The sequence below is a fragment of the Sinohyriopsis cumingii genome, unplaced genomic scaffold (assembly GCF_028554795.1).
Source record: "Sinohyriopsis cumingii isolate HCF-2022 unplaced genomic scaffold, ASM2855479v2 utg000229l, whole genome shotgun sequence".
NCBI lineage: Eukaryota > Metazoa > Mollusca > Bivalvia > Unionida > Unionidae > Sinohyriopsis > Sinohyriopsis cumingii.
Genome location: NW_028315879.1, coordinates 8,165,163 through 8,177,605, shown reverse-complemented (window position 1 = coordinate 8,177,605; position 12,443 = coordinate 8,165,163). Strand labels below are relative to the sequence as shown.

The window sequence follows — 12,443 nt, the reverse complement described above, 5'->3', positions numbered from 1 at the left end:
TATTTGCTTAATAGTATGTAGAACAGCATGTCCCGTCAATGCAAAAAAAAAACAAAACAACTGAAACTGAAAAATGCATGCAAAAATAAATATTTCTAGAATATTGTTGGAGACCACACACACACACACACTTTTGGGCTTTGGTGCATATTATTTTTCTTGTATAGGAAGCACTGCACCCCATACTGTATTATTTGAAAGTTTGAAAATTTACACTTTAATGATTGCTTATCCCCAAAACAGTGATGTATTGTCTCCGTCTTTCAGACACTTCAGTGGAGCTTTACTTTCTTATTGACGGAGGGGTGGGTAATATAAAAATGTAATAATAGAGAAATACAAAAACAATTGTTTCAGATGAGTATCGTCCAATATTAAGCATGCATTTACATGTTTACATCGACAGAAATTATTGATCAAAATTCCATCTGATGAATATAGTAGAACTTTAAATTATTATGTACAACATTATACTTCTAAACAGTAATTAGTTTGGAGATTGTTATTAAGTTTTAAGTCATTTACTTCCAAGGCAACCTGAACATAAGCCAGAAAAAGTTAATAAGGATAAGATTATATACTAAAGACCTTAGCATCTTGTACATGACTAGGTTCTCGAGCAGCTTCAAAATTCAGTTTTATTTTTTACGGAAATAAAACACTTATATTATTGTTATAAGAACTTGAACTAGAAATATAAATATTGTCTACCGCGATATAATTTATGCATATTTGAAATTTCACATTTTTACGAATAATACAAATCATTTTCAATAAACATATCACTTATGCTGAAACGCATTTCTTAGCCGAATTCTACATCTTTGTCAGAGGTTAGCAGGGTGTCATATCACGTGATTTTATTAGGCAGTGCGAACTGTCATCTCACGTAAGGTCCATTATTATATTGTGACAATATTATCATGCAGATTGTCTCTCGTTGCACTTTTACATCTATTTAGCAACTCATGTCAATGCTCTAGATCATAACTACCAGCTGCTGCCAACATTTTTCTGGTATTAATACCAGTAAATGTATCAGTGGATAGGTTTCAATAGTATAATCCCTATACAATCTGATATCTGACAAGCACTGTTATTTCCCAGAGTGTGGATAACGCCAGTTAGTTTGGTTCTGGAAGCGTTTTCCAGCATCATCTGCCTCAGATATTGGAAGTCCATATTAGACAATAAATTATTCACAACATACTTCAGCGTTTATTACACCGTATTGTGCTGATGTCGTAAAGGATGAAGTCATTTTAACACTATATTCCACTGCTTTTGCCATAGTAATGTACTTCTTAGTAGAAACATGTCTCTTATGACATTAAGACCTCCACAATTTATGATAATGTCTATCCGAAGGCAACATACTCTTTCACCCAAATGCAATTTACTGATTCCATCAGGGTAAGGTTGACGCATATTCCTCAAAGTATTTGTATTTGATTTTCATCTTGGCTTTACACTTAGCCATATATAGTTGTCCATATTTTGTTTTATAGTCATCTGACATTCTTTCACTTTTATCTGAATGCCACCACTATGTGGCAATGCTCTCTATGAAACAATGGAAACAAATATGGTGATGGTATGCTTTAACAGTTTGGCTCATATTCTTGTGAACACATGATGTGAGAAAAAGAAAGCACAAAACAAGCTGGTTTAGCATGCAGCATTTACATCATGAAATCAATTTATTGTTAAAGACATCAAAGGATATTCAGAGTGTGAAATACTGTTTCCAACGTCGGAATGATTCCAGCAAAACCAGAATTAAAGATATCAATATTTCTCTGCCACAGCTCAGACTACACTAATATTAAATACCACGTTTGCAAGTATAGCATATTTTAAATGTTACTGATTTGAACCATGTTTTACATATGCATACTGAACAAATTTTCACCGACCCATTCAAATCAAGAATGGAATTAGGTAAGCTTTTGCTTTATGCTACTTAACTTAGAAAATACTGAAATGTCTTTAATTGATTTGGGTTAATTATTAAAAGAAATGAAGTATAATCTTCAATAAGTTGAACTTACTTCACTCTTTATGTCCGCCTCACCCTGGTCTATCTTTACAACTCGATGCCCAGGTTTCCGGGCCTCTTTGGCATGATGTAGCTCAATGTATTTTTGTACTGAAAGGTTTATGTGCTTTGTCTGAATTGCACTTCCTCCAGGACCACCCCTACCTCGCTGACCACTCGACCTGCGTGGAACTCCACCTGACTGCAAGCAGAAAGCCATCAAACTTTATCACAACACGATGTGAATATAAACTCTGAATATAAACACAAGTTTTCACAGTCAGGAATGGACAATTATCCACAAATGTTCAGTCACTTTCAAATTTTTTTAAATAGCTATAATCCCGTTACCTTGAAAACTACTTGTGGTGCAAAAGACATCTATCAAACCGTTACAAATTCTCAAGTTTTGTCACATCTAACCAACATATTTGACACAAGCAATCAAAGGCACACAAATGCAACTTCCAGTGTTCGGGTCTATCAGTCATCTTAAATGTTTTAATGCATTCGTCCCTAATTTTCCTCACCCAGCTTCCTAGGCAGTACCGTACTTTAATCATAGTTCAGCCACCTCTGCTTCTAAATGGGAATGATGACCTAGATATTCGTAACAGAGAAATACTACAGAATGATTTACAACAAATTACCATGAACGAAACTAGTAGTAACGGGATATTCCTGGCTATATAATTTATCGGTATCATTCTGCCAGACACCTATCTATTACACCAAATTATCATCAATGTTTGTCAATTATGTCAGGTAAAGGTAACAATACATACCCGATTTGGACCACCAGACCATACATATCTGGGTGTAAAGTCCACAAAGCTGCTGCCCTCTGCAAAATCTCTGTTCGCAATTCGTAAAGTGGGCTGGAAAAATATCCCAAATTATATACAATATTATGAAATAATGTGAAATGAATAGTTGATTTTCAACCTAAACCAGAATGTTCATCCAAAACCTCAAAGTTTTGGTCATCTTCAGTCTTCAGACAAATTACATTTAATAACGCATATCATTAAATAAAAGATACTTTCTGAAACCATCTGACATTTATGCAGATTTTATAAGTGTTCCATTTTTCACTCATCTCTAACAAAAATAAAAATTGTCCACATCTCATCCGTTATAATGGTCATACCTATGTTTGACAGAAAAGTCGATTTCACAAGTATCAGAAAAGGCCACAATCCAATTGTTGATTATATATATATTAATCATAGTTGAACCACCTCTGCTTCTAAATGGGAATGACCTAGCTATTCGTAACAGAGAAACACTACAGACTGGTTTACAACAAAATTACCATCAGCAACACTAGTAGTAACGGGACATTGCTGGCTTTATAGGTATGATTCTGCCAGACGCCTAGATCATAACACCAAATTATCATCACTGTTTGTCAATTATGTCAAGTAAAGATAACAATACATACCCTATTTGGACCACCAGACCATACATATCCGGGTGTAAAGTCCACAAAGTTGATCCCTTCAGCAAAATCTCTGTTCGCAAGTCGTAAAGTGGGCTGGAAAAAATATCACAAATTATATACAATATCATGAAACAATGTGAAATGAATAGTTCATTTTCAACCTAATCATAAGTGTTCATCCAAAACCACAAATTTCTGGGCATCTTCATTTCTCAAAAATATTACATTTAATAACGCGTATCACAAAATACTTTTTGAAAACATCTAACATGTATGCAGATTTTATAAGTGTTCCATTTTCACTCATCTCTAACACAAATAAAAATACAATTTGTCCACATCTCATCCATTATAATGTTTATACCTAAGTTTCCTCAGAAAAGTTGAATTCACAAGTATCAGAAAAATGCCATTTTCTTTCTTTAAAAACCAAAATCTAAATGTTGATTGCCATTAGTATCAACATTCGGAAGGGGGGTCTAAAGATGTTTCGGGACATTCTTTTAGAACAAATCATAATCTATTAGAACCGTGTAGCAAAATACAGATGAGATATATAGAAGAAAACAATCCACAAACAACTGCAAAGTGCTGCATATATTATAACCCTTTTTAACCAATATCCAAAATCAACCAATGAAAGAATTACAAATTCCTGCGCAATTCTTCATCATCTTGGTCAGTTTTAATTGCATTTACGTTTTGGCTTTGCAGCCCATACTCTACCCTTCTGTGTACTCACAATCCTGAACTCTGCCAATTATGATCAGAATCACGTGCACAAAAGCAATGGAAGTAAAGAAATTGGCATTGAAATTCAGAACCATCTAGTAAATTAACAAACAACTTCAAAGATCCTCTGCAGCCAACTGTAAAATGCAGAAATAAAATTCAATGCAAAGTTTCTTTAAGAAATATTTAAGAAATTTTTTATATTGTACACTTTTTTGTCCACTTTTAATGGAACATGTGTAACATTATTTCAACGAGAGAAAGAAAGCAGAATCAAATGTTTCAGATATATATACTCTAACCATATGTTATTTCAAAAGACCATTTGTTTACCATATACAATAATCTACATACTCATTTGTCACAATAGTGTAGAGATGGCATGGTCCTGCAGTTTATCACAAGTAAAAAATGATGCAGCAGTCAAAACAAGGCGTGCAAAGGTTATATATGGTACAAAAACTAAGCCCGAGGGTAACATTTTTTTGTTCAAACTTCTGTTTACCTTTTCAGTAATGATGTATGTGATATCTGGAAGATCAAGCGGCTTCAGCATAGACTCTGGGGCATTCTGCAGCTGTAGAAGAAAGTCTCTGTCATACTGCTTATTACCTTTATGATTAATTGGAGACAATTGGTCTGAAACCAGATCAAGACAGAATACAAGCATGTCAACATATCTTTTTCCTCAATTATTTTTCAGGTTTTAGAAACATTTTTAACACTCTGACAACAGCATGCAATGAAAATGCCTTTCCCAATCCCAGACTGACCTAAGTTGCAAGGCAGGTACCAAACCATTACCCTTGGGTTGTAAGTCCTGTGCTGTACGCTACAAACTGACCTACTGTTTCTTTTAAAGTATGGTTCATAACATATATCCCCATTAAAAAAATATCCTCATATTAAAAATGGTTCAAATCCAAGTTACTAAGTGCCTTCAAAATGTACTTAGTGGAAAATCAAAATGACTCCCGGGCAATTCGGGAGACTTGGCATGTATGCAAGTGCCTTCAAAATGTACTTAGTGGAAACTTTATGATGGCTGGCCATGGATTAATATGAAAGCCCAATGATACAAGCACTTTTTTTAAAACTTAAAGCCACTTACTGTCAAAATACAAAGGCTTCGAGCCGGGACCAGTTCTAAGGCTCATGGCATCAAAAGGTGAACTCTTATTTTGATAAAGTTGTATTTTATTAGGGGGGAAAATGGAGACTAGTAGCTGAAGGCTTATCGGTTAGAATTCTCCTCGTTAACTACTTAATTGTAATTTAGTCACTATAAGCTAAGTATGCGTTTTGTACTGAACAAATACTAAAGAATCCAATGAAAGACTTCATGGAAAGTACAAAATGTACAGCCCTTCCTCTCCACCCTTTTCAACCAAGTCTAAGTTTTTACATCTTACTTAAACACTGCCTACATAATGTACAAATGACAAAGCTGATGCCAAACTGTACGTTCTAGCAATGGAAATAAAAACTGACTAATTTTATTAAGTTTATAAACTTGATATTTCTCACAGAGGTGAAGGCATGCGAGTGAAATGATTATTTTGAACAGAAAGGTGAACTCTGGTCATATTAAATTTTCTTCCATTAAAATTTGTATTTCATTTATTAAGTTCAGCGTCCTACCTTCCTTGTACTTGTACTTCAGCTTCAGCTTTTCATTCTTCTCATTTTCGACGGCTACACTCACATCACTACTGTCCACATTCGCAATGGTAATATCCACTGTATCCACAACGTCTTCATTCACAATAAGTAGTGGTGGGGTCGTTTCCGTAGCAACTACCTTGTCTTGGTTTTTGGTACCTTCAGTAGGATCCTTGTTTTGTTTCTCTACCACAGGTGACTCAGCTTCCGTCTCTGTGGGCTGAAATAATCAAACAGCAAATCAAAATTCAAATAGAAACATTTATGGTTTTCCTTGATTAATTTCAAGGGATCTGAATGCAAAAGCCTTGCAGAAATTATAATAGTATTATTAATAGTAACATTATTATCATCTCTGCTGTTATTTTTTTTATGGAATCAGATCTTGTAAGAATGACAGCTTTCTTTTTTAATAACTGTGTGTATATACAAACAGTGTGCTACTTTTAAGTCCCATTGGTCTATAATAATCCTATTACGTTCCAAATAAAACTTGGTTTAAAGGTCAACTGTTTACTTTGTCTTCCAAGGCTGAAAAATACACTCCTCCACCCTTAACATCTAAAATTGTTGGATTAATATGCCTGAACATTCAACATTTTTAGAAAAATGACTTCATGCAATAGGGCCTTGCTTAGGTACAATTCGTACAGCGGAATCCACCCATCCAGTCCAAATTGTCACTGTAAAGCCCAAAACAAATTGGATTCCAATCATACCAACTGGGCAGTAACTAAATTCATGATGGACATAACACTACATGATGTGATGGCACAGACAGACATGGGGAACACCATATGCTCCCTCTACTTGTACGGTGGGGACAGAGAAAAAGACAAGATATCAATCTTTCTTAGATAAACATGATATCTATCGAGGTTATGGCAACAGTAAAATAATAATTCTACTTAACTGGTTGTACGTTTACTGCTGTTCTTCGCAATCTACTATTGCTGCGCCTCCTTTTCTACCTCATGGTTGAGCAACAATATTTCAGAATTCCAAAACTCTACCAGTCCCATATATTAAAAGTAAAGTAGGATCACATAATCCAAATCTTGCAAAATCAGGAAAACACCAAGTCATCATTCACAACAATATTTCCACAAAAAAGCATGGAGATGAAGAAACTTCAAAGTAGGTTTTTGGTCAAGTGTCCCATCACTATGCTGATTCCCTACTAATGCTGAAAACCCCACAGTCAGGTGTATGTACATGGCAGGAGTCCAACTTGCATGCTTTCTCAGTGTGCAAGCCCTCTTATGAAATGCCACATCGCCCCATCACCAGTGACTAATACAAGACAGCTGATAATATTTGGCATAGGAACAATTTATACTGCCTTGTAGTCAGATGAGAAAAATCATGCATATCCATTACCCAAAATATCCACACTTTGCACACCCAAATCTGATCTCGACAAGATTTTCTATATTTACTAATTCTAGCAACAGTACCTCATCTTTTGGATCTAAAAGTGTTCGTTCAGTTTCAGGAACTCTGATAATTCACTTTCCAGTTCACAAGAATATGATCAAACTTCAGACTGTATACAAAACATATCATACATTCTTTCTCAATGCATAAAACTTGCTTGCCAAATATGAGTCGCCCAAATTTGCACATACAGCACCTACTGTGTACCAGATTATTCTCATATCACAGGCAAGATCTAAGTTTCCCAACAAAGGACTGGCAAGAATGTGAAATATCATCTTCACTGCTCTGTCTCACTCTACATTCATGCAAGCATTGTGCTGCATATAATCAACAATACTGACAAGAATAAAGAGCCACAGTGTGATTGAACTAAAACAGTTCTCTATGACCCAGCATAAAAAAGGTCAATCTAACAATATATAAAAAAAAGTTTACATACCACTAATGAGCAACCTTATTAACAAGACCTGCATTTAAAATGCAAAAATATTCACAAAATTAGAGAAACCTGAACATTCTAACTGATTTTTACAGTGATAATCATACATAAAATAATACTTCATAGATGGGAATCATTTCCCAAGTTCCAGTACTAAGCCAGTGAAAACTAAAAGCAAAGTTGTTTACCAGTCGTGTCATTAGAGTCATTAGACGACAGGGTCCAGGGATTTACCCTGGCAACTCAGCTGCATGCACCCACCTATATTCAGCAAATCAACGTTTCTGAAGTTTTTAATGATCTTGTTTATTCCACAATAATACAAAACAGCACCATTTTTGAAGGTACTTCCATGTCCATTCGCTATTGTTATTTCGGTATCAAAGATCGCACGCATTTCAGATTCACTCAAATCTATGCAAGAAAATGCTTATGGAATAATAATTTATTTATCACCATGTTGAAATCCATAAGTTAATTAAAAAGCCTTATCTCAAATTGAAAGAAGCAAAGCAAATATGCCTCCAAAACATAATTTAGAGACCATCAATGTCATTAGAACTTGGAGTTTTTCTTTCCATAGCAGTAAAGTTTATAAAACGTCATCAGCTGAGCTTAGAAGAAGCCTTAAGATGCATTCGTATGTTTACCCGACCAATTCTTTTGTTTTTCTGAAATGGTCTGAACACGTTTTCTTATGTTGGCTCATCACGATATGAGGAAAATTTTAATTTTGAACAAATGATCTTGGAAAAATGTTACAAGTTCATCTAGCATGTACAAGAGATAAACTAGCTCAATTTATTAACGATGAAATTCATGCCTTCTCAAAGGCTTTTGACCTTCCTTCTGAAGATTACATTGATGGTTGTTTTTCTAAACATGGACCCTAGTCAGGACAAGGTTTTGAAAGAAAATTGAAAACAAATTGTAATTGTTAAAAACTCTGTTACCTTGGAATCGTTGATGTTTTAAAACTGTTAAACCCTTTGTAGACCCAATATTCATGTAAAATTCTTTTTAAAAAAATTGTTATTTGCTTTGAGGATACATTGATTTTACCCACTATAACTTTCTTAAAAACATTTTTGGCCAAGGTCTTTGCCCTCAACCCTTGATAGTGGAGGTACCACAGCACTCCCCTCTCGCTCAAATTGTTGGGGAAAACCCCTGTACCTGTAAAAATTAATGCACACGATGCTTCACATCTAGAAATGACCATGGGTGTTGCAAATAAATAAACATTGACAAAAATACCTACCCACAAATGTATAAAGACTGATAAAAGTGGTACTATTGTCTTATCTGCTGAGAGTGGGGGGAGCTTGAGGTGGGGAGAGGCAATACTTAACATTGCCAGTGAAAACAACTATTGTTAGATATTTCAGCATGATTAAGTATAAATAAAAAGAATGATGCAAAATTATTTGCAGACTGAGTGGAAATATATATATCCAAAGCTCAAGCCTTGTGTTTGGCTGAATGTCTTTTTGCTTTATCCCTCTTAAATTATTCCGAGTAAAGTAAAATTATATTCAGTGGCCCATCACTGTTCTTAAACATGGATGCAAACACTTTAAAAGACAGTGCTGTCCAAAAAATTTCAGTCAGCTGTCTGATGTCTAAATGTCAAGGGTTACATTTGCAATTATGTGCAAAAGGTTATTATTAAGTACCAAGTTATGTAAGCTGTATACTGTAGCTATGTATGTCATGTGTGATGCAAAGCCATAAGTAGATATTTGCCTATTTTGTTTCTTAGAAAGATTAACCTATATATTTGCATTGTTTTACTTGCCTGTTTCTTAGTACAGTTATTATTGCTGAACAATTGATTCTGCTCCTCTTAGCAAGTTCCACCCAAAAAGGCAAAAGGTAAATTACCTTTCAAAATTATGTTCAAGTTTGCTTCAATAAACAGGACACAAAACAAATTAGTTATAAATATTTTCTAAAAATCAAGATGACAAATTGACTTCTCATAATGTCTACAACTATAATGGCCAATACTTTTTTCCATACATATTATGATTAATGTATGGTTCACATCCCTCACAATGTGTAAAGTGACATCTTCAAAGCTCCACAAAAAATTGAACACAATATGGCAATTCCAATTAATTTGAAAAATTCTGTCTTGTTCATGCTAGTTTGCATTTTGACATCATCTGATTTTAATGATTGCAACAGTTATAGCCATAAACAAATTCAATGATATTAAGCATTATATATCAAGTCTACAAATCATTTCTCTGAATAAGGTTGACAAATTAGCATGCAGAAAAAAGATCAGAAAACAACAGCATTGTCAAGATGTAATCAAATGACGAAAGTAATGATCCTTTCAGTTGTATCTGCATACACATATTCTCCAACAGTTACTCTAAAAGCATCAAATCAATGATCAAACTACTTTTCTCATTTAGCACTTCAAAGCAGCTGAGTGACCAAACAACTGTTATTAATCCAGTGTATGGTCATAGCACAGTAATGTACACTAATGAATCAATATCAATAAAGCATGAAGGGAGCAATAAATATTTAGCATCCCTTTATAAGCTTATCTACAGGACACTTAATTTGCCCTTGCAATATACATGTACCTGTAATCTACACTTCCTGGTCTTGCAACAAAATGGGAAAAATCAACCAACAGGATGTATTGCTAACAGGCATTATTAGGAATAAAGGAAGGGACGAGGATAGACACAAGTGTGCATTTATAAAGGTTATTACCTGTCATCAATAGATTCTTTCAAAAGAAAACCTGGTAAAATAGTTCAATGAAATACAACATAGAGCAAACATTGTCCACCCCACTCTCCCTCTGTATGTACATGTTTGAAACAGATTAATAACAGAAATGTTTAGCAAATATCACCCATATGATGGATCTTCTATTCCTTGGTGAAGCCAAGAATCATGCCTTTATAGCAACTTACACAATACATCTTTTTAGAATACCACAGAAGATATAAAATGAGTGTGCATACACACACACATATATATAAACACACATACATGTACACACATCCATAGATGCACACAAACATGCTTGCCATGAGTCAAGCTGGTAAAGTGGGCAATGAAGTCACCAAAAAAATATCATTTTTGCCTAGAAGTGAAAACGACTTAGCCCTGTGACCTTTTAGACATACAATGAAAGACAGCAGTTTACGTTTGAGACACTCCCTCACTGAACCCAGGTACTGAGGCTAATTCTAACAATGTTCTGTTGTAGCCCAAGGCAAAATGCATGTTCTGTTTACACCAACTGTACAGACAAACAAACTCTTGCTGATTCACAGGCCCATTTTTTAATAGCTGACTGACCATGAACCTTTTCCCAATAGAGTTATTTATCAACACAGGTCTACCATTTTTTAATGATGAAATTATACTAAGTGATGTTTCCAAACTTAAACATCAATATGTCAGTTATTTTTGTTATAAGAAAATAATCGTTATTAAGCCTATTTAATTTAAAAAATTAAGATTTTAACTCACTTTTGCATTAATTTCTTAATTAATCAATTCGAACCCAAAGTCAACCTGTAAATTGTAATGGCAGACATACCCGCATATTGGAAATACCACCGCATTAGATCGTACGATTTCGTAAACAATTGGGCAAAGTGATCTAGGTACATATACAATTCATAGAAAGCACGTTCCGAACTTTATGTGACAGATTTAGCTTGAAAATTAATTGTGTAAGTCAGAAAGGTATGGAACAATGCTATATACTGTGAAATTGGAAAAGTGCCTAAACTTGTAAGCACAGTCCCTGTGGGTTTTTTAAAGGAAAAATTTCCATGTCTTTTCCAAATTTCTTTCTCTAAAATGAAATTCATTATTTTCAAGGTTCACATATGATCATTAATGAATGGAAATAAAGAGCATTTATCTTAGAAAACCCGTCTTTTGCAAATCTAAAGATGATTCTATTTGATAGCTCTCCCATAACATCAAAATCAGACTGATGACATGCAATAACAAAATTAATCACAAGAAACAAGTATGACTAATGACAAATACGCAGTACTCCATTTGTTCCCATTCGTTTTAAAGAAATATTTCTAGGTTTTTACCTTGATTTTGTCCAGGACGATATTCGTTTTGGGTTTTGTTTCCAAGGTTAACAGATGATCATTAAATAAATGGAATTAAAGAACATTTTAGAAAATTTGCATTACTCTAAATAAAAGATGTTTCTATTTCATGACTCCCACATCTGAATCAGACGTATCACCATGTAATAAAACATAAAATGTATCATAACAAACCAGTTTTGACTACTGAAAATTCATACAAAATTTGCAGATTTCTATTTAATATGGATTATGTTGGTATGAGGAAACAATAGTATAAATTAGCTGCATTTCCTTCAACCCCTTAGTTCTAAAGAAATCAGAATAATCAGAAGTAAATCAAGATAACAATCTATATATATGTTCTACAAAGTAAACATTTCCTATTACAATAAAAAGCAAATATAAAGTGCTAGAATCTTGTAAAGTTGTAAAAAGAAAAATTAATGCTGAATTAATCTATGCCAATCAAAACTTGAAAAACAATTTTCAAACAACTAAATGCTTTAAGACAATTTCCTTAGAATCCATCATTTAAAAATACATAATTATAAAAAAGGTAAATTTAAATTTGATAAGATTATCAAAATTATATAC

General features: G+C 33.9%; 2 protein-coding genes across 6 annotated transcripts in view; both read right to left on the bottom strand.

Annotated features, from left to right (window-relative positions):
• The window catches only part of LOC149774518 (uncharacterized), a 643,609-nt gene that overhangs the window by 450,166 nt on the left and 181,000 nt on the right, over positions 1-12,443 (bottom strand). The window lies entirely within an intron of this gene.
• Positions 1-12,443, bottom strand: part of LOC149774522 (eukaryotic translation initiation factor 4 gamma 3-like) — a 61,974-nt gene that overhangs the window by 22,651 nt on the left and 26,880 nt on the right. The window contains exons 4-7 of the mRNA XM_089945282.1: positions 5,856-6,096; positions 4,720-4,853; positions 3,483-3,575; positions 2,052-2,240 (exon numbers count right to left, since the gene is read on the bottom strand). Coding sequence (XP_089801408.1) covers positions 2,052-2,240; positions 3,483-3,575; positions 4,720-4,853; positions 5,856-6,096 — 657 coding nt within the window. The remainder of the gene's footprint in view (positions 1-2,051; positions 2,241-3,482; positions 3,576-4,719; positions 4,854-5,855; positions 6,097-12,443) is intronic.